Genomic DNA, 22,271 nt, shown 5'->3' with positions numbered 1-22,271 from the left:
TCGTGTGGGTGGCAACCACTCGATGTGTCGCTTTCACGTCGATGTTTCTCTCTCTCTCTCTCCCTCTCACTCTATCTGAACCAAATATCAAAAAATGTCCTCAAGTGAGGATAAAAAAAAAAAAAAATGCGCTCAACATTTCAAGTCCATACTTTTGAAATTCAAAATTTGCATTTTGAGAGTTAGGATTTACCTTAAATTTGTACAAATTTTTGAACAAAGTTATTTCTCTTAGTTTGGTTCTTATCACATTCTTTATTACATTTGGTTTACGATTTACAATAATATGCATTGTTTATTGTCTAGGACTTTTTCCGAAATTTGCCTCATTGGATACAGCAACACACTGCCATGAACGATGCTGGCAATTTTCTAATTGAAACGTGTGATGAGGTGGTTTCCCGTGATCTTAAACAGCAATTATTATTGCTAAACGGGCGATGGAGGGAGTTGTTTATGGAAGTCAAGCAGGTACGTCTTTCCAACCTACACACGCTGGAACATGTATGTGTTATAAATGTTGCGATAAAGAGTCCGTTTAGAGACCATTTTGTTATTATAACATGGGCTTCTTCAAGCAGAGTCCAGATGAGTTTAGAACTGTTATATTCACATTTGGTCCTTCATTCTTTTCCCTGAATAATGGAGGAACATTACAGAAATGTGTAGTTTAAGGATTATATTGCCATATGGGGCCTATGTATATGGAATGATTCATGTTTCAAATCATTATTCTTCACTTCTATGCTAGTTCCTGTTTTCCTTTCACGGTAGTTGGACTGCAAGTGTATCTAAAATAAGAGTCGGGAATCAGAGTCTTTCTTACCATATAGCGATTGCAAGGAGTACACAGGAGTGGAGGATACAGGCTTCCAGTCTTGGCTTAATGATGCTCAGGGTTGTGCATTGCCCGTGTCTTAACAGTATGCTCGAGCCGATGAGATGGACAGGATGAAGAAGGAATATGCAGACTGTGTCACCACCCTGTCTGATTTTGCAACTGAAGCCCAGAGGAAACTTTCTGAACCCTTAGAAGTCTCTTTTATTAATATGAAGTTATTCATTCAGGACTTGGAGGTGAGGGGGCTTTCTGGACCATGAAGTGAAAATCTCATTCTGTGGTGAAAATCAAGATCAGTAAAGTTGCTCAAATCATTGCAAAGTTCTGCCTATGCCTCTTTTGAAATGTGTGTGTATCCACATTTGTACCTTAAAAAAATTTTTAATTGCATTCAAATAAAAAAAAAGCTATATTTGAATTTTTTGAAGATATGTTTTGACCATGAAGTACCTGTAAAATAATTTTTTAATTTGGAGATTTTCCCCCTACAACCAAATTATAAAGCACTAGAAGAAAACAAGTGTCTATAGATGAAACCTCTACGTAAATGTCTCCAACAATAAAGGATTTACTAAATGAATTGTGCTATTTAAGTATTGTGAATACTCTGCAGCTCTCAAAATGAAGTAATGAAAGAATATTTAATGACATTAAAAACTTTTCCAATATGCTGAGAAAAGCATTATTATTATTATTTTTGATAAAAGTTAAAATTGGTTGTAAACACACACAGGAAACATTACATCATTACATTTATGATGTAATGATGAGTTGGTGGCTCTGTTTATCACTGTGACTTTAATTTAAATTTTCTTTATCCTAATTTATTTCTATTTATTCAATTTTCTGCAATGACAATGTGTGATTTTTTTAAGCAAATAAATGTAATTTTTAAAGTAAGAGGTATTATTCCAAATTATTAACATGTATTTACCTGATACAGTGTTTATAGACTACATTAACACATATGTTGAAAGTGTGAAGATTACTTTAGCATATGTCAACTTAAGAATTTCTGCTTACTTTTCTTTAAAAAAAAGCTTTTATTTAGCCATATAATATTACCAATATATATTAGTAATAAAGGAAAGTTATACCTGGAATCTCCAAATGTACACGTGCAGAATGTTGCACAGTGCATGTTGACTTTTGCCAAGCCTTCTGTGGAATCCTGAAATTAAAAGGCAATGTACCATGTGTTAATTTAGCTGTTTCAATGATTCATGCAGGATATTGAGCAGAGGATACCTGTGATGGATGCTCAATTCAAGATCATCACAAAGACAGCACACCTCATTACTAATGAGAGCTCCAAAGAAGAAGCTACTGAAATGTTTGCAACCATGGCTGGGCTCAAAGAGCAGCTGACAAAGGTGGGAAAATACTTTCATGCAGGATACCCTGTGCGGGACCAACTCTGCCTTCCGTTCACCCTACCCCTCCCCATCACCTGTGGCAAATCCTTTACTTGTTAACAAGCTTTTGTTTCTTATTGTGATTTTCATTTAGTAACTTTGTCATCTAGTAACTCTGTCATGAGTTTTAAAAATGAAACTCTGGCCTGGCCAGTGTGGCTCAGGGGATTGAGAGTCGTCCCATGGACTTCTCTGGTTCGATTCCGGCTCAGAGCACTTGCCTGGGTTGTGAGCTCGATCCCCAGTAGGGGGCGTACAGGAGGCATCCAGTGGATGTCTCTCTGTCACACATCAGTGTTTCTATCTCCCTCTCCCTTCTTCTCCCTCTAAAAAAGTCAATAAAAACATATTTTAAAAAATGAAACTCTGGGGCTGATACCAACTATTACCTCTGATAATTTAGAAGTATTGGTAGCTGTATTTTATTAGAAAGATAAGCCTCTTCAGGGGGAAAAGGGACCAATTAAATATGATGAAACAAAAGGGGAAGAAGTAGAGGGGAAGGGAGGAAGAGGGAGAGATCAGATATTTCAATGAGAAAGAACCCCAAAATACCCTTTTGTTGATAATTTATTTGATGTACCTTTCCTCTAAGAATACGTATGCTTTTTTCTGGTTGCATTACCATAAAGCAGTGGAAATTCTGCCTTCTACATCTCACAGAGCTCAGCATAGACTTAAAATATAAACTTATTTTATGCCACTTCTGTGCAGGGAACTCAATGAATGTCAAGTATGAGCCATACGCCTTTTTTATTCTATTAAGGGATTTTCCTTAAGAGCTTGGAAAGTTACACTGGGATTTTTTTTTTTTAAATGTATCTAAAGTTGAATTTTATGAAGACTGTATTGTTTGCAAAGTCCATTTAGATTGGGTAACTAATTCTGGGTAAAAGAAAGGAATGATTATATAAATGAATGGAAAAAATTTGTGATGAAGAATTGCAAAACAGAGGAAAAGAAAGCAGAAATATCTGTTAGCAAGGGGAGAAAAAGTAGTCAGTGAATAACCACATGAAGTCATCACTGAGCATTAATGAAAAGGGTGGATTACTGAGAATGAAGCTATTCAGGAAGTTCTAGAAGAATTGCCTGGTCCTGGATTCCAACCTAAAAATAACAAGAGAGACACTTGATGGCCCTCTTGATCTCCAGGAGCTGAGAGCTTAATTCTTCTTCTGAATGTAACAAGAATTATCATCACAAAAAAAAAAAAAAGAGAGAGAGAGAGAAAACTGAACTTGTCAAAATGGTTCATATGTTCGTTTTTAATCCTTTTTATTTTAACATTTGAGTTACGAGTATTTATAAAGACTGGGTTCAATCCAAGTCAATATTATCCGTTTGGGGACCTTCGAGTAGCTCTCGAGCCATGTCTTGGGTGCGCCCAGGCAGGGTTCATGACTGAGGGCCCCCCCCGAGAAAGCACACTGCATCTTTACACATACCCTCGTCATTATGCTGTCTTGACCGCTGCTTCTGATGTAGCGTCTTGGTAGGTTTTCTCCTGTGTTCTGGAAAGACTTGTAAAGTGCACTGGTCTTTATACATGTTAGCAGAGTCCCTTCGTTCTGTTCGGAAGAATGTCATCACCTCCTCATTGCAGCGGACCAGTAGCTTTCTTCTCATGAGTTTTCCTTCAGGTCACGTATCCAAGAACGTGAGAGCGTGAGAATATTTATGATTTAAGAAAAAAAGCAAAACAAAAAAAGAATGACCTCCTAACAAATGTGCCAATTCTTTTCCTTGGTTCCCTGAAGTTTGAATGACACTTTGGGAGTGACCCTAGGCAATATGAGGGAGGACAGGAAGTTCTAAGAGAATGTGTGGTCCTGGGTTCCAACCTGAAAGTAACAAGACAGACACCCGATGGCTCTCTTGATCTCCAGGAGCTGAGAGCTTCATCATGCAAATAAAAACAATACAGGTGTATAAAGACAACATTTTTAAGAAGGCAAGTGGCAGATAAGGGCTGGGCCAATTCGAACTAGGGAGATGTCCCCTAATGGGGGAACCTTTGTGAATACATTGGTATGTGACATGAGCACTGGGGACGAGGAGATGCCAGCTGGTGGGCACAGCAAACCGTGAAGATCGGGGGAGGTAGGACAGCACAGGGCCTGTCTGGAAAGAAGGGGTCAGGTCTGCAAGTATGTCCAGGGTTAAGGGTTCAAGTAGTAGAGTTCTTGACAGTTAAGTTGGAAGGCACAGGTTAGTAGACAATATAATTCACGGCTATCTTTTGTCAGATTCTGAGGCTGAGGCGAAGGTGGGTTGCCCAGTGTATGAAGAGCAGTGTGAGGCCATGGACTCACTAACCACATCTTTTATAGGGAAACTGCTACTGAGATGGGGGACTGAGCTTCATTTTCACAAGAAAACTCTGTGGCATGTGTTTATCTCATTGGTGCAGTGATATCGTTTTATATATAAATGCTTAGCAATACATAGGAACTATCATGAAATGAACAGATCTTTGGAGATTGTAAGCACACCACGACCGTGTCACTAAAGAAACTGTCCCTGAGAGCTGTGACCAGTGCCCTCGGCTGAATGGCTCTTAATGGAATTTTTGTCTTTGTATTTTTAAAGGTCAAAGAGCGTTACTCCCCACTCCTTTCTGAGTCTCAGCAGCTGTCAGTGCCGTTGGAGGAATTAGAAAAGCAGATGACGTTATTTTATGACTCACTCGGGAAAATCAGTGAAATTATCACAGTTCTTGAGCACGAGGCGCAATCTAGTGCTCTTTTTCAGCAAAAACATCAGGTAAGAAAAAGACCCTTTCAGGAGACAGTTATTTTGCAGCATGTATAATAAGATTCAGGTCATGCTTAAAGTGATAGAAATCCAGTTAAGACAGGAAACAGTTTTCTAGAATAGTACTGCCAACTCAAAACAAAAGTATGTCTTGTCCAAAGGAAAAAACCCTGTTCACAGATAAAATAAAAATTATATATATATGTATACACACACACACACACACATACACACACATGTGTGTATAATTTTATAGATAACTTTTACATTATATATAAGAGATAATATTTTTATATATAAATAGATAATTGCATTGAATTTCTATCCAGTGTTTCTAATCTGTGTCTTATGAGATCTCGTTGCCTCTAGGACAAGGTCTGTTTACACAGCCATACAATTCTGGAAATGTATTTGGAGTGATAATCGTTTTTACTTATCTCATTTTCAGTAAACAGAATAGTCTCCTACTGAGTGTCGCAGTTAATTGACTTAGTGGGTTTATTATAAATTAACTCATCCATCAGAGGAGGTGAAACTAACGAGCGAGAGGCCTGCGCTGTGCTAAGGGAATAGATTCATGGGAGGAGCCGGCGCCCAGCAGAAAGGGCAGAGAGTGTCTGAAGGGAGTCAGGCCGGGATCCAGACCTCAGGTCTGATATCACAAACCACAGAGCCTTGATTAGCTTTTATTTCCTCACCTTAAAATACCTAAATTGGAGCTTGTGTGAAGATTAAATGTGATATTCATTTAATATATATTCTCTAACTGGTAGCAATTATTATTGTTGTTGTTGATTGTTGATTATTGATTATAGAGAGATAATATTTATACCGCCAAACCTTATTCTAATGTGTTCTCATCCTATTGGATAAAGATTATTTTCCATTTTGAGTCATAGTGCCATTTCTTACATTCCCAAATTGCTATAAATTGCCATCAAAGAATCCTTCTACAATGAAAATATTTATATTTAATAATAATAACATTTCATAATATCTGTCTGTGTTACTCTTTTACCTCCTAAATATTCAAAAGGAGAAAGTATGTCCTTATTCGATTTTGCCAAAGCAAAACAAAAATTATGCTCTTAATATTTGAATCTTGATTATCAAACTAGTATCCAAATGAGCTGTCTGAAATATTTTTCCAAAGTAATTGAGGATGTTGGAATGCAAATGGTGTGGGTTCAAGTAAAAATTGCCTGTCTGCTGCCTGGCCAGTGTGGCTCAGTGGTTGAGCGTCAACCCACTCACTGAGAGGTCGCTGGTTGATTCCCAGTCAGGGCACATGCCCAGGCTGTGGGCCAAGTCCCCAGTGGGGGGTGTGCTGGAGGCGGCCAGTCAATGTTCTCTCTCATGGATGTTTCTATCTCTCTCTCCCTTTCCCCAACTCCCTCTCTCTAAAAAAAAGGGAAAAAATGTTTTCAATGCCTGTCTGCCTTGGTTGGGTGGATAACTCCCACACCGTCAGCTGCAGAAATTGCGACAGCAGGGTGCGAATCCGAGGTGGAAGGGCCAGGCCACCTTGCTCCTCGTCCTGCAGACGTGTGTCAGTTTTCTGCCCCCCGCCCCAAGCCCCTTGGTCTGCTGCCTCCTGTGCTCAGGATCCGGGGTCCACCATTTTGTCAGTGATGTTGATAGTTTATAATGGTGTAGACACAACTTACACAAATAATATATAATCTTTGTGTCTGACTCAGGAAAGTATAATGTACATTGGTGATAAATTTATTTAGTTAAATTAAAACCTGCTCAAGCCCTGGCTGGTTTGGTTCAGCAGTTAGAGCATTAGCCCTCAGACCAAAGGGTCACGGGTCCGAGTCCCAGTCGAGGCTATGTACTTGGATTGTAGATTTGATCCCTGGCCTGGTCGGGGTTGTGTGGGAGGCAACCAATCAATGTGTCTCTCTCACATCAATGTTTCTCTCTCTCCCTCCCTCCCTTCTATTCTCTCTAAAAAAAAATCAATGGAAAAATATCCTTGGGTAAGGATTAACAACAATAACCAAAAAAACCTGCTCTGAAAATTGATTTCATTATTGTTCTCTCAGCAAACCACAGGCCTATTGTTTGATTGGAGAAATGCATGCACCAGGCAAATAACAATTTCAATGCCCTGTCATTCTCTGGATGTTAATAAGATGGGCATAAAATAGTCTAAAAATCTCAATAAACCTTTAAAAGCCCCGACATCGGTGATTGCTTAAAATTCTGGGGGGGGGGGGGGGGGAAATGACAACAAAAAACCCTCTGTGGCTTTATTTTGTTTCTTGCTGGTTAAAAGCTGTATAATGCTGTTCTTCTTATTTTGGAATGCTTATTCTCTCTTTCTTTCTCACCCTTGTAAATTCTCTCGTCCTGTGCCTCCTTCCCTCCAGGAGCTGGCAGCCTGCCAAGAAAGCTGCACAAAAACCTTGGCACAAATCGAGAAAGGCAGTCAGAGTGTTCAGAAGACTGTGACCTTGAGCGCTGTGTTAGGGCACTTTGATCTGACCAAGTTGCAGAGACAGACAGCAGATGTTCACGTGGCCTTTCAGGTGAGCGCTCCCCCCTCGTCCATGGACCAGGCCCCGGACACGCAGCGGGGACGCACAGGGGCCGGGGACCCCACTGTCACTCTCCCTGCATGCCTCCGCGGCTGCTGTCAAAACCCACATTTTGCGTCTTCTTTCTCTCCTGTCAACATTCATTAATATTAAAAGGGGCTGATTATTCTCCTGACAATGCAGTGCATTCCTTCCAAGTGTCTTCCTTAAAGAAACAGTGTTTCTTAACAAAATGTGACTTTCAGTAATGAGAAAGCATCACACTGTGCTTGTTTTTATAACTCAAGAACATGGTCAAGACAACCGGAGATTGGAAGAAGCACGTGGAAACCAACAGCCGCCTGATGAAGAAGTTTGAGGAGTCCCGCGCGGAGCTGGAGAAGGTGCTGCAGATGGCCCGCGAGGGCCTGCAGGAAAAGGGGGACCCGGAGGACCTCCTGCCGAAGCACACTGTGAGTTCATCGCTTTCTTTACGGAGTCAAGGTTTCGGGATTTCCCACAGGCCTTCTAGAATATTCTCCCAAATTTGACAACTGCAAATATTTTTTTCCTAAAAATTAAAAATGACCATTTGGATTTAAATGGGGTGGCTTCTGATTCGTAAGTCTAGGTGGTTCTAGTTCATCCCTGAAAAAACAAAAACTGAAAGAAAAAGCAGTCGTGCGTAGGGTTTGAGAGGGCAGCGGTGGCTCAGAGGCCAGCTGAGAGGTGTGACGGCTTCGCTGGCCGGTGTCTGATGCTGCCCTTCACTCTGCCCAGCACTTTTTATATATATTTTTTCTTTATTGATTTTAGAGAGAGAGAAAGAGAGAGACAGAAACATCGATGAGAGAGAACATGGATTGGCCGCCTCCTGCACACCCCCCACTGGGGATCGGGCCCACAGCCTGGGCCTGTGCCCTGACCGGGAATTGAACCGGTGACCTCCTGGTGCAGGGGTGACGCTCAACCGCTGAGCCACGCAGGCCGGGTTCTGCCCAACACTCTTAACCGCCCGCCCCCTCCGTGCCAGGAGTTCTACAGTCAGCTGGATCAGAGGGTGCTCAACGCGTTCCTGAAGGCCTGCGACGAGCTCACGGACATCCTGCCGGAGCGGGAGCAGCGGGGGCTGCAGGACGCAGTGAGGGCGCTGCACAAGCAGTGGAAGGTGAGCGAGACCCGCGACCGGGGCACGGGTGATGGGCGGCAGCTCGGGGGCGCCGTTAGGTCTATTACTGAAATGTCGTTTAACATAATTTATGCATGTGCATGTTTGCTGTTCTCAAGGATTTTATGATCTAAAAATATAAATGAAAACATGTATTGGTTAAGGATTTAATGATGAACTAAACATAAGTCTTTTAGGGGAGATTCTTAGTTGCAAATAATAAAAGTATAATATATAATACGTCCAGGAAAGTAGGAGCAATGTGTTTAGGAAGGCTTTGAACGAGGGAGGAGGGCTCACTTGGAAACCAGACACAAGTGAGTCAAGTGATCAGTTCTAACTTGGCGCTTCAAGAAGCAGCAAAGGTCTGGCTGTGGGTGTGAGGGTGAAACAGTATCTCGTCTAGTAACTGACCCTAATAAGGTTTCCTTGCTTCCCCTCCATGTACTGGGTATAATGTCTGTCCTTCCTACTTCACAGGGTTGTTGACAAAATTAAAAGGGACACATGTCGGGAGAGGGTATTGGCATGGTATGTGATTTAAATCTAGATTCAAATCTACCTTTTTCTGCTTACCCCTAAGGCTCAATGGTCTAAGCTGGAAATAGGAGCATTCGTGCCGCTTGGGCCATTGTAAACGTGAAATAGAACAATGCCAGCCCACCCGCAGTAGGAAGGAAGGGTTCGCGGTGGTCCTAGTACTTGGAAAAGTACAAAGCACTGCAGCTGGGTGCAGACTCTATGGGTGCTATCAGTGGGCCCCAACAGGAATATTCTGTTTTTGTTACTTCTACTGGAAATGTACATGATCAATAATGGTATCATATTTTTCTGAATCTTCCTGTGTCCCGTAGGATCTCCAAGCAGAAGCCCCGTATCATTTGCTTCATCTGAAGATTGATGTGGAGAAGAAGAAATTTCTGGCCTGTGTAGAAGAATGCAGAACTGAGCTGGACCGAGAGACCAAGCTGTTACCCCAGGAAGGCAGTGAAGAGATCATCAAAGAGCACAGGGTACGTCATACACGCACCCCGAGCGCAGTCACGCAAAATCACACAGTCACGTAAAAGATATAACTGACACTTCGGTCTGGGTCTGGGAACTCGAAATAATTGCTTTACACTGACAGTCTAAATGGAACCTTCCTTTGGTTTTTCTATGAAAATATAAGAGTATTGTATGACTTCTCACAGGGATTGTCTGCATGTTTATTGCTCATTAGATTTTCTTCAGTGACAAAGGTCCTCATCATCTCTGTGAGAAAAGGTTGCAGCTCATTGAAGAGCTGTGTCTGAAACTCCCAGTCCGGGACCCCGTGAGGGACACCCCTGACGCCTGCCATGCGACCCTCAGGGAGCTCAGAGCGGCCATCCAGAGCACGGCTGAGCAGCTCAAGGACAACCCGGACAAGTGGCAGGACTACGCCAGCAGGTAGGCCGGGACTTGTTCCCACACAAGGACATGGTCTGTCTGAATCCTGTGAATTCAGAGACTATTGCAACACAAGACAGGACCTGTGTTTCAGCCTCTGCGATAAAGAAAATAAGATTGAATAATGTTACCTGTGTTCTGGTATAAAAACGCTTCATTAGCCCTGGCCGGTTTGGCTCAGCGGTTAGAGCGTCGGCCTGCGGTCCAGAGAGACCCGGGTTCAGTTCCCGCTAAGGGCACGTACCTCGGTTGCGGTTTGTCCCCGGCCCTGGTTGGTCATGTGGGTGGCAGCCACTTGATGTGTCCCTTCACATCGATGTTTCTCTCCTCTCTCTCTGTTCCTCTCTCTCCCTCCCACTCTACCTGAACAAAAAATGGAAAAATGTCCTCGGGTGAGGATAAAAAAACAAAAAAAAACAAAAAAAAAAACACGCTTCATTCAATAAAAAGAACGGGTTTCGATCAGAAATGAAGTACTTCACCTCCAGTGGCTCCGATGTGGTCTCTTGGAGGCAGAATTGGTTCATCTCTTTCTCTGGAATTGCCATATGTCCCCAAAGAGGGACTTCTGACTCTCTAGGGTTATGTCACACTCTGTTGGGGACCCGCAAAGCCAGAACTCACGCAGTATGGTCCTCACCCCCAGGGGCTCAGGCCCTGAGACAGACATCTCCTTCTTCAGCTGAGCTCTGGATGCTCTGCCGGGTCCTTCCTCCAAGTGACAGAGCACAGAGGTGGCCACGCCTGCCCTGAGCTGCATTCTTTCAAGGAACGGTTTCCAGAAAATTTGTTCACCTGTTTGCTAATCACTGGAGTGTTGCGTTTCCGTGAAGGGATGCAGACGAGAGAATGTATTCTGACCATCCTCGTGGGTTCGCCCTTTTGTGAGCTAACACAAAATTCTGTGTTATTTCAGAATTTCCGAGTTCTCATCTTGGATCACTGCAAAGGAGACACACCTGAAAGGGATTAAGAGCGAGGCCATTGATAGCGCCAACCATGGGGCGGTGACACAGGCAGTACAGGTGAGTCCCAGGACATTTTTTTGTTGCTAGAAAATATCCATTAATTTAAAAAAGTGATAGACCATCTAACTGATGTCTTTTTTTACTTTCTATAAGAAATGAAGTTCCTGAAAATTAACTTAAAAATCAGTGTCCTCCTGTTGCGTGAGGACCGTAGGGGTTTTTCTATGGGATCGCGGTCGGCTTTGAGGTCTAGTTGGCTGGTTGTGCCCTCAGTGCAGCTCCGGCTCACGGGGACGCCTGAGGGGGAAACCGCGTGCCTGGGTGCATACGAGAATTAAGCACCATCACGGAAAACAAACACTGTAGGTTTCTGTACAGTGCATTTCAGCCACTTAACAGCCAGGTCACAGAAAATGAGGGATTTGGGCAAAGCCTCTAAACATCTTTTCTACGCACAGTCAGCCTGGATTGGATCAGCCCCTGGAGCTTGGGGACAGCCGGATGACCCGACCGTGACAGGGCCTCGGGTCTAGACCAGTTCTCATTGTGAATGGCATCCAGCAATACTCTCCCTCCTCGCGTGGCTCTGTCATCACAGACACCTGCTCCTGCGAAAAGTCTTTACCTGTCAGCGTCTGCAACCCTTAGCAGTCACATAGTTGCCGTTAATGAGAATATTTTTTCTTTCTGTTTCTATCCTCTACATTTCATGCTTTATATTCAGATTATAATCCCCTTAAATGCTAGAGGTGCTCATAATGGCATGCTTTACCAATGAAGGCCATCTGTGCAGGGTAGGACACAAGTAGGTTCCCAGTTGTTCGGATGGAAAAAGACATGCAGGTGATGACTACCCCACTAGCTTTATTGACGCCGTGTTCCGTGTGCTCACAACTGTATACCTACTTTTGTGCCATGTTTAGTAGTGACTGTTACAGTACAAGAAAATTCTCATTGTTACGTGAAGAGATCACTTGCTTCTAGAACCAACTGTTGTCTGGCTGGCATGCATTTGCCCTGTAATACCCTGTGGAGCAAAACGTGTGGCTGGAGACCACTCTGCCCTTGCGCAACCGGAGCGGCTGGAGGAGAGCGAGGCTGCCAACTCGCCTTCCCCTGGCTCCCTGCCCTACCAGGGCTGAAGCCCCAGAGTCTTCCTGGCATTGTCTCGGCCAATAGACCTTCCCTTCCTGGATTAGACTTGCGATCCTGTTTGTGAATCTTACCTTCTGGGGTATTGACTCCTAAAAGCAAACAAAAACGAGGCATAAACTAGGACTTAATAAAGTTAAAATACATCTTTAGGTTATCTATAATAATATTCAACAAGTAAACTCTCCAATAAAAGAATCAGCTAACTAAAAAAAAAAGGATTCTTTTATTCATTTCTTTAAAAAATACCACATTCCTTCCAGCTCATAGAAGTAAGATAACAAAGTATATTATAATATTATAATTCCCAATTTTGCCAGTATATTCTTCTACAGTACTTTTAGAAGTGTCTTTGTTGCGATCCAGGGAATCTGTAAATATCTAACTGTGTAATTATGAAGGTAATTTTGTGCTATAGAGAGCACTGAGTTGATGCATAAGTACTGGCATTGGAGAAACATTTATTTCTCGCACTTGTAGACTTTTGTGAAAGATCTAGCAAGGTGGATAAGCAGGCACCCACCGGTGAATCAAGGGCAGGCATCCCCACCTGCACCTTGCATACCTTCTTAGGTGCAATCCTTTCTTGCTGGAAAGGCATGATTCACAGGTGTCTTTGGTTCATCAAACGTGTTCCTTCATTCCAGGAAATAAGAACTGGTGTTACCCAAAAAGGCGAGACTCTCAGCTGGCTGAAATCCAGGCTTAAGGTTTTGACCGAAGTTTCTTCTGAGAAAGAAGCCCAAAAGCAGGGAGACGAGCTGGCAAAATTATCTAGTTCCTTCAAGGCTCTTGTGACCTTGCTGTCAGAGGTACATCATTTACTCGCACTCTGGGTAGTTCTGGGTGAGGAACGCGGAAGGTCCTTTCTCTTTCGTTGTAGCTTAACAGGTAACTTTAGAAAGAAATCCTAGTTGAAATGGAATAGTTGATATTTACTTATATGAATGGTGGTGGGAAAGATGAGTAGGACGTTTGAATTATGGCCTGTGCCATTATTGGATGTGTTAGTTCAGATTAATGACCTGTAGGTAAACTACAAAGCTTATCAGATCCATACTTTTTTATTCTTAATAAAAGCATTGTTTCATGCTCAGTTTAGGTAGTCCCAGAGACATGGAAGTGGGGTACAGACTGGCAATCCCCAGAAGAGGGGTCGGGGGAGAGATAAACCACATAACTTATATGCATGTATGCATGACCAATGGACATGGACAACAAAGCTGGGGAGGGAGGGGGAGGAGGGTGTCAATGGGGGAAAAAGGATAAACATCTGTAACAAAATAAATAAAATAAAATAAAATAAAGGAACATCACAGAAGTTAAGGACTCAGGCTTGCTAGTCAAACAAACTCAAGAGTTAGAGTTTAACTCTGATCCCCCACTTCATATGTAACCTTGAACTTGTCATGAATCTTGAGCTTGTCATTTAAAATTTCTGGGACCTTGTTTTTCTTATTTGCAAAACAGTTAAAAATATGCCAAAAGGTGATGCCAAGAATTGGATGCACTAATGCATAGGAAGCACTTATTACAGTGCCTAGAACAGAGTAAATGCTCGTAGCTGATGCCCTGTAATAATAAAATGTTCAGTGTGTAGTCTACAGCCCAGTAAAATCTCTTTCAGGCAGGATCTACTCAATTAAACGTCTCAATATACATTCAATGTTTATGTTCCTCTATGGATTGGAATGCATAAACCTGTCTGTCCATTTCTCAGTGGGCCACTGCCTCTCTGCAAGAATGCGTCCACTGAGCAGGTGGTCGGACGGGTCTGGTGGGTCTGTGTGTGGAAGGGAACGTAAGAACGCAAAGTAGAATAGATAGTTACCAGTATTTCTTGAAATCATTAGTACACTTGCAAGAAATAATGATCACTGGAATGACTACAAAGTTGCTTGATGCTGCAGATCTGGAATTCTCTCCAGCAGTCTCAATTGTAACAGTTTGCCAGTTAACCTTTTACATTTTCAATCCATGCAGATCTGCTTAAGCCTCCAGTCGTGACTTTACATAAATCAAAAATACTCTGAACTGCTTGTGATTTTAATACTATGTGATCATGTATTTTGATATGTAACATGCAGTATTCTTAAAATTTCTGACAAATTGAAAACAGCGATAGGATTAATCAAATTTTGGAACTAAAGCGATGTCAACCCTTTGATGACCCATCTCTCACAGCAATAATCTAGTTTAGTTAGTTGCCACTATTGTAGTTTAAGTGAAATTCTTCTCTACTCTTCCTTTGGTCAAGAAGGTAAGAATAAAAGTAAAGATAACAATACAGAAAGCACATATATATGCAGGTGATCCTTGAGCCAAGATCTACCACATCGTTTTAGTCATATCAATAGATTAATTTACATTTTGTTACAAACAAACAACCACTTTGGCAGCCTTTAAATTTAGAAATTATTATACACCATAACATTTTATCAAGTAAAATTTTACTTGCTTTATCTTTCAAGCACCCTCATGACATTGCCCATGGGACCTGTAGCAACAATCTGCCTCTGACAAATGCAGACCTGAGTTCTTTGAACACTCATACGTATTCAACTTCTGTATAACTTACATTAATACTCTTTTTGTTACTTAAATGTAGTGAGAGCAAAAAGGGAGGAACGGAGAAAAATGAACATTCTGTTCACGTAAAGATTGATATAAAAAGGTAGATTTGACACATTCAGTCCTTCCTTTGATTATAATCTATTTAGTGTTTAAATTAATGTTGAACACAAAGTTCGCAGTCGTCCAGGGTAAGGAGAAAAGGCTGTGGGTGACACTATGGAATGAAGAGTCACTTCTCGCAGCAGAGCCGAGACCTACTGAGACCTGGAGTGTGTGGTTTTCGGGGGGTTTCCTTCTGGTTGCTGGAGAACAGCATGTTCCACGTTACCTGGGACAGAGCAGAACAGGGTCGAAGGGAAAAAAAACATCATAAGAGGAAACACTGGAAGGTTTCTGAGGAAGACAAATGATAATGCAATGTTAACATGGTTATGTAGTTGAAGATGAAGAGGAATAGACTTTGAAAACAAAAGATGCTGGTAAACTAAAACAGAGAAGGCAGAAATTAGGCAGAAGGCAAAGCTGAAAACTGAGTAAAATGACAGGGAAAAGACTCCACTAAAGAATCACAAAATTAGAAAATATATTGGTGTTTTGTGTAGAAATATCAAAAGTGCATTTTCAACAAATGCTTCTGTATTCCTCTTTTTCCTCTATGCAGTTGTTTTCCTTATTTTAAATAGGATAAACTCAACTTTCCTACGTCACACTTTTTTTATAATTATATTTTAGTCATAAGATTGTAATTAACGGGATCCAGGCAGCAATATATACAGTTTTATTATCCTGCCTTGATTTCAAGGTCAAGTTGGTTTTTTTATTTTTTATTTAGAGAGGAAGGGAGAGAGAGATCGAAACATCGATGTGAGAGAGAAGCCTCGATCAGCTGCCTCCTGCACGCCCCCCACTGGGGATCGAGCCCACAGCCAGGACCTCTCAGATCATGGGACGAAGGCGGAGGGGGTTTTAACATGGTATACAGCACCATGTCGAATGAGGCTTGCAACTCTTACAAGTGACTATGCAGCTTAATAATAAATAAAGAAGCCTTAAAATATATTTTAAAAAATAGAGGTTAGGGATCTGTGTATATATTTCAAGTTGCTGAGAAAGACTTTACACATATTCATATGTAACATTACATGAGCAAATGATTTACAGTTGTTTTCATGAAAACCCAGGTTGAAAAGATGTTAAGCAATTTTGGGGACTGTGTCCAGTACAAAGAAATTGTCAAGAGTTCCCTTGAAGAGTTAATTTCCGGTTCCGAAGAAGTCCAGGAGCAAGCTGAGAAGATCTTGGACACTGAGAACCTGTTTGAGGCACAGCAACTGCTTCTCCATCACCAGGTAGATCGCCTCTGTCCCCAGTGCATTTGTGCAAAGTTCATTAGTTGATCACTGATAGAACCAGAGAGAGAAACAGTATATCCACTGGGTGAGGGCAAAGGAAAGGGGGTTGCAGGAAGGAACCCAGCTGAATGGTGAAAAGCACCTAGCACTTCTGCTCTGTGTTAAATATTAAATATTTCAAAGAACCTGCAGGAGAATTTCTCAGCCTGAGGGATTTGACGGCATCACAAAGTTCAAACAACGCGGTGAACGGAAAGTTGGTTTAGCGACGACAGCCTTCACGACACTTGCACATGGTCTCTTTCAAAACAGAGAACGGAAGCCTGGAAATATTTGCTTCCTAGTCTAGATCAAGATTCTTTTGTCATTATGTAAAAAAATCTCACTTTTCAATTTATAATTTTGAATATATCTTAGTTTGGGATGATACAACTTACACGGAGTACCAGACCTTCAGGAGACCTTCAGGATAGGGTTAGAACCGGGAGTACAGCGATTCTGGGACATACATTGATAACAAGCAATTTTAATCAACTTCACTTGTCCAACTCAATGTCAGTGGAAGTCTAATTCAAATAAATATTCTAATGACAAAATTCTAGCTAACTTAATGTGTAGCAAATGCTAATCATGTGCATAATATATAAAAACGGAAGTCGTACTAAAAGTATATGTAAAAGGGTACATAAAATGGCAGCTTCTAGGGTTTATAGGTACAGTTAATACCTATGAAAAGACTGTGAGCACAAAAACGTTAATGCTTGGTGTTACGTTGTTCTCAATGATTGTAAAAGTTGCGTTTGGGTTCCAATTTAAGTCCGAAAAATATGAGACTGTAGATATTTACACTCATATTTTAAACCTTCACATTTCTGGGACCAGGTGCTTAGTTATGTGTGTGTTTATTTGTGAAAACTCATGAGCCGTACACTTGAGATTTACATACCATTCTATTTGTACATTATAATTCAATAAAGTTTATTTTAAAACAGGACTTTCCCCAGATTTCTCAGCAGATTCATCATTCTGCGTATGCCCCAGAATTAAATTTCTTAACAATAGCATTTTTAGAGCATAAATGATCTTTTCAAACGGAGTTAGGACTTTCTGTGTTTAAGTAGAACATAATTATTTTAGGAGAATCATGTCAAATGAAAAGTCTTGCCAATCCCTTGTGGAATGTTGCACAAAATGCTGAACGTTGTCTGAATATGCACACAAATCACCAAGACCAAAGGAATGGTGTGTTTACCATTAAAAACATAAAATATTTAGACATAATGTCCACCTTTGACTAACACACAGTCCCCATTGCCGTTTTAACTGTCGCGTTCACTTTAAACTACCATCGGGGCCCACCAGTGAGGTCCTGGACCTCCGCGGGAGTGGGCCTTTGTCCCTGCTCCGCCGCTTAGAGTGACACTTGTGTCCGCCTGTTGAACATGTGCTGCCAGCAAAAGACCAAGAGGATCTCGGCGAAGAAGAGGGACGTGCAGCAGCAGATCACGCAGGCTGCGCAGGGGGAAGGGGCGCTGCCCGGCCAGGTGCAGGAGGAGCTGCGGAAGCTGGAGAGCACGCTGGACGGCCTGGAGCGCAGCAGGGAGAAGCAGGAACGCCGCATCCAGGTAGGGCCACGGGGTCATCTCCGCGGCGTGGAGAGCACGTCTGTTTCCGCCTCCGATGCCCCAGCCCTGCGTTAACTGTTTGCACGAGTTAACTCTGCCAAGCACCACATCAGCCCTCAGAGAAGGGTACCACAGTTAGCACAATTTGCAAGTGTAGATGCTTAAAAAGGAAAGAGTTTGAGCGCCTGACTCAAAGTCACAGGGCAGTGATCAATAATAATAAAGCCAGGGTTTTAGTTGACGCGTCTCACATACAGCAGCCACACGGGTATACGTTTTTGTGATCTTGACACATCGCCTGCAATGAAGGCTTTGCATTTTGCCACCTGCTCACTGCTGACACCCCTTCCTTCTCTCTGTCACTTCTCCCTTCTGTTCTCTCTCTCTTTCTGCCTCTCTCTCTCTCTCTGTGTGTGTGTGTGTTTGTGTGTCTCATCTCTCTCTCTCTCTGTCTCTCTCTCTCTCTGTCTCTCTCTCTCTGTGTGTGTGTGTGTGTTTGTGTGTCTCATCTCTCTCTCTCTCTGTCTCTCTCTCTCTGTCTCTCTCTCTCTGTGTGTGTGTGTGTGTTTGTGTGTCTCATCTCTCTCTCTCTCTGTCTCTCTGCCTCTCTCTCTGTCTCTCTCTCTCTCTCTCTCTCTCTGTGTTTGTGTGTGTGTCTCTCATCTCTCTCTCTCTGTCTCTCTGCCTCTCTCTCTGTCTCTCTCTGACAGAATCTGGGAGGCTGTTTTTCCCTTTGTCCCTTACCTACATTTTAAGTAATATCTTTAGATGCATAGGACATTACAGCTGGTAGAAAACTCAGAGTCCTAACCCACACACTCTCTTTACAGATGAACTGAGACTCGAAAGGGACGTTCTTGTGGGAGCCACTAGGATCGTCTTTACTGAGCAGAACTGTGTGACATTTGAACAGAGTTAACTAGACGTTGGCAGCCTGACCATAGAAATGTGAACAATATTGTGCGACATATTTTGATAATTCATAATAGTATATGTTGTTTATTTTCTCTAATTTAGGTCACACTAAGAAAATGGGAGCGATTTGAAACCAACAAAGAGACGGTGGTCAGATACCTTTTTCAGACAGGCTCCAGCCATGAGCGCTTCCTGAGTTTTAGCAGTTTGGAAAGTTTATCTTCAGAATTGGAACAGACAAAGGTATATCAGTAAGACACAGAGTCCCTTGGTACTCAGCATTCAGAAGAAAAACAGTTTCCTCTCCCTATTACTATTATTATAATTAGGCAGTTAATCAATACTTGTTTATTGATCATCCACTCTTCAATACACTGCTCAAGTTCTCTGGGGAATGAAAACATAAATAAGATTTAAATCTCAAGAACTGAGAGCAAGTTTGCATTGAAGTTGGATATGTTTCCTAAGAGATGAATGCATTAATTTTTGTTCTGCCGGCAGTGATACTTTTACCTGAACCTTGAAAGGCAGATCAAGACAGAAAAACAGAGCTGGGGGCAGATAATGAGCAATCCTGTGGTGAGAAATGGCACAACTTAGAAAGGTGTTGAAATGGGGATTCTATGTTGTACAGCAGAGAAGTGAAGTACAGTTGTAAAGCAAAGACCCTGTAGGCAGCATGGAGCCCTCAAGGTTTTCAGAGTCACGTGATCAGAGCTATACTTCAGGAGATGAGTTTGAAGCAGGTTAGAAAATTGAAAGGGTGAAAGACTGGGGTCGTGGGATCCAGTTAGAAGTTATTGCATGTGTGCATCAATATGGACATGAATAAGAGCAAAGGGGATGGTGGTGGGGGCAGACGCAAGAGGCAGAGTGAAGGAAGGGAAGATGCTCCCCAAGATTCTGAGCCCACCAAGACGGTGGGAGTGAGCTGGGAACTTGAAGGAGTAATTGTTAAAATGGGGAAAGATGACCAGCTGTTTGCACCATATTACATTGGAGGCTCCAGGGGGACACCCGAGATGCAGTACTCAGCCGTAATCCTTGCTGAGCACCGGCCTGTGTGCCAAACGCCTTGGGCACTGTGAGCAGACCAGTGGATGTGTGCAAAGCACGGAGAGACGTGTGCAGGTGCCTTTGGTTCCTGTTTCTGTGTTTGGGGTTTATAAAAAGACTGAGTTAGTATAAAATGTGTTAGCCAATACATAAGAGAGGAGGCTGTTTTATCACTCTTACCATGCCTTTAGCAAGTAAATTTCATGCTTCTATGTTCTTACCAGTGAAAGGCTCTCTGTGTGTCATACTGCTAATTTGTCATCATTTCTCCTATTGTCAACTCGCTGAAGAATGTGTGTGGTTTTAAAAAAATTTTATTTTCTTCATTGATTTTATAGAGAGAGGAAATGAGAGGGAGAGATAGAAACATCGATGAGAGAGAACATCGATTGGCTGCCTTCTGCACCTCCCCCACTGGGGATTTGGCCCACAGCCTGGGCATGTGCCCTGACCAGGAATCGAACCGGCAACTTCTTGGTGCATGGGTCGGTGCTCAACCACTGAGCCACACTGGCTGGGCAGAATTTGTGTTTTTATAAGGTCACAGAATCTTTCAATTCTGTATGATTTCATTTATTTTTTATGTTAAAATATATCACCATTTTTATCAATACAACTATAGTTACTGGGTTAGTTATCATATGGGGGTTCCACCCAGGTTCCCTGAAGGGTTTCTGACACCCTATGGCTCTAATTCCTTTGAATCTGTTTCTCAGCTACAGGTACAACAAGTGTGACTTTCCTAGTCTTACTATTAAAATTTTTCTTAGCGGTGATCTTGTGAACTTTGGGATTAGCTTAATAATGTCAGCTAACAGTTATTGAACATATGCTATATGCTGGTCTAATCACTTGATGTTTATCATTTTCTTTAATTCTACCCAAACAATTCTAAAAATTAAGAACTATTGTTAATCCTATTGTATAACTTTGGAGATATAAGATACATAGTTGTTAATGGATTTACCCAAGATTTTAGGATTATTAACTGGTGACACTGGGATTCAAACCCAAGAGGCCCGAGTCCAGAGCCCAGACCCTCAGCCATCATATTATGTTTTCATTATAAAACGGCTCCACTTTATTGACTGTTTACACGTGCTGCTGCACACGCTCGTGTACCCTCGAATAACTGCTCACTTGACATCGTTAATACAGCCTTTGTTCCAGGTGTAGCCCCGAAATGGTTGTGCTAAGGAACTTGAATGCTTTCAGTCTGCCAGTATGTGGGAGGGTGTTCCTGGCAACATCACGTAGAACCTTCACAACAGGGGTTTACTGATGAGTTTGGAAAAGTCAGGGAGTCGTGCGGCTGAAGGTCACACAGCTAGTGAAGGACAGAGCCTGGTTTCAGCTTCAGGCGTGTCTGAAGCCAGAGTCCACTCTTCCCTGCTGCACCCTGCCGCTTGCGTGTTGTCTTCTAGGGATATAGACACAAAGCCTCACTGTGCTATTCTTTTTTTTTTTTTTAGTTAGATCTTTATGAACACCATTCTGTTCTTTAGATTCCTTTATGTTGTGCTTGCCCCACAAAAGGCGCTCAGATTGAATGTATATAAACAATTTCAAAACATAACTCTACTTTGTCCATGGTTTTTCCTTGGCTTTGGGGAAACACTACAGGGAAAACATACTATTTCATACTTCTGATTCTATTCTGAAAGATTTTGCTGTGAACTCGGTCTTCGCAATGGAATCTACAATGACTGTAAGCTCACACATGACAATAGTGGGTGCTTATAAGAATTTAAAGTTATGACACTGGCAAATACCATATTTTATGATATTGTGCATCTCTCTATCATAAGGAAGCTGTACTTAGTCATTTTTATTCTCTTAAATTGCAGGGTACTTCTCTGAAGTAATGTTGATATTTCTGAGGATGTTAATTCTTTCAAACATGAAGTAATAATAGGATTATGCAGTAACTCTATCTTTTATGGCATTATGTAATAATTCTGAGAGATGTTTCATGGGAAAAGATGGCTATTAGAAGTCTGACTTTAAAGAATTATTTGTGCCCTGGCCGGTGTGGCTCAGTTGATTGGGTGTTGTTTCATGCACCAAAAGATTGCCGGTTCAATGCCTGATCAGGGCACATGCCTGGGTTGTGGGTTTGATCCCGGGTAGGGGGCATGCAGGAGGCAGCTGATAGATATTGCTCTCTCTCATCGATGTTTCTATCTCTCTCCCCCTTCCTTTCTCTCTAAAAATTCAATAAAATATTTCAAAGAAGGAAGAAATTAAGTTTAATTTAATGGCATTAACATCAGGTTTTATCTCTTTTCAGAGAACATAAGTAATAAAATGTTTTTTCTTCTTCTTCTTTTTTTAATTGTCACCTGAGGATAATTTTTCATTTATCTTCAGATAAAGTGGGAGGGAGAGAGAGAGAGAGAGAGAGAGAGAGAGACATTTATGTGAGAGAGACACATCAATTGGTTGCCTCCCACAAGACCCGACCAGGGCCAGGGATGAACCGCAACTGAGGT

At 41.9% G+C, this 22,271-nt stretch overlaps 1 protein-coding gene across 1 annotated transcript in view; it reads left to right on the top strand.

Moving 5' to 3' along the window:
• The window catches only part of SYNE1 (spectrin repeat containing nuclear envelope protein 1), a 409,429-nt gene that overhangs the window by 129,496 nt on the left and 257,662 nt on the right, over positions 1-22,271 (top strand). The window contains exons 17-30 of the mRNA XM_036249358.1: positions 307-471; positions 925-1,077; positions 2,071-2,214; positions 4,849-5,022; positions 7,392-7,550; positions 7,847-8,011; positions 8,572-8,706; positions 9,561-9,719; positions 9,929-10,137; positions 11,054-11,162; positions 12,905-13,069; positions 16,013-16,180; positions 17,638-17,808; positions 18,826-18,966. Coding sequence (XP_036105251.1) covers positions 307-471; positions 925-1,077; positions 2,071-2,214; positions 4,849-5,022; positions 7,392-7,550; positions 7,847-8,011; positions 8,572-8,706; positions 9,561-9,719; positions 9,929-10,137; positions 11,054-11,162; positions 12,905-13,069; positions 16,013-16,180; positions 17,638-17,808; positions 18,826-18,966 — 2,217 coding nt within the window. The remainder of the gene's footprint in view (positions 1-306; positions 472-924; positions 1,078-2,070; positions 2,215-4,848; positions 5,023-7,391; positions 7,551-7,846; positions 8,012-8,571; positions 8,707-9,560; positions 9,720-9,928; positions 10,138-11,053; positions 11,163-12,904; positions 13,070-16,012; positions 16,181-17,637; positions 17,809-18,825; positions 18,967-22,271) is intronic.

Source organism: Molossus molossus, unplaced genomic scaffold (genome assembly GCF_014108415.1).
Source record: "Molossus molossus isolate mMolMol1 unplaced genomic scaffold, mMolMol1.p scaffold_m16_p_8, whole genome shotgun sequence".
Lineage (NCBI taxonomy): Eukaryota > Metazoa > Chordata > Mammalia > Chiroptera > Molossidae > Molossus > Molossus molossus.
The sequence above is the reverse complement of the archived record's forward strand: the minus strand, read 5'-3'. Positions and strand labels throughout refer to the sequence as shown.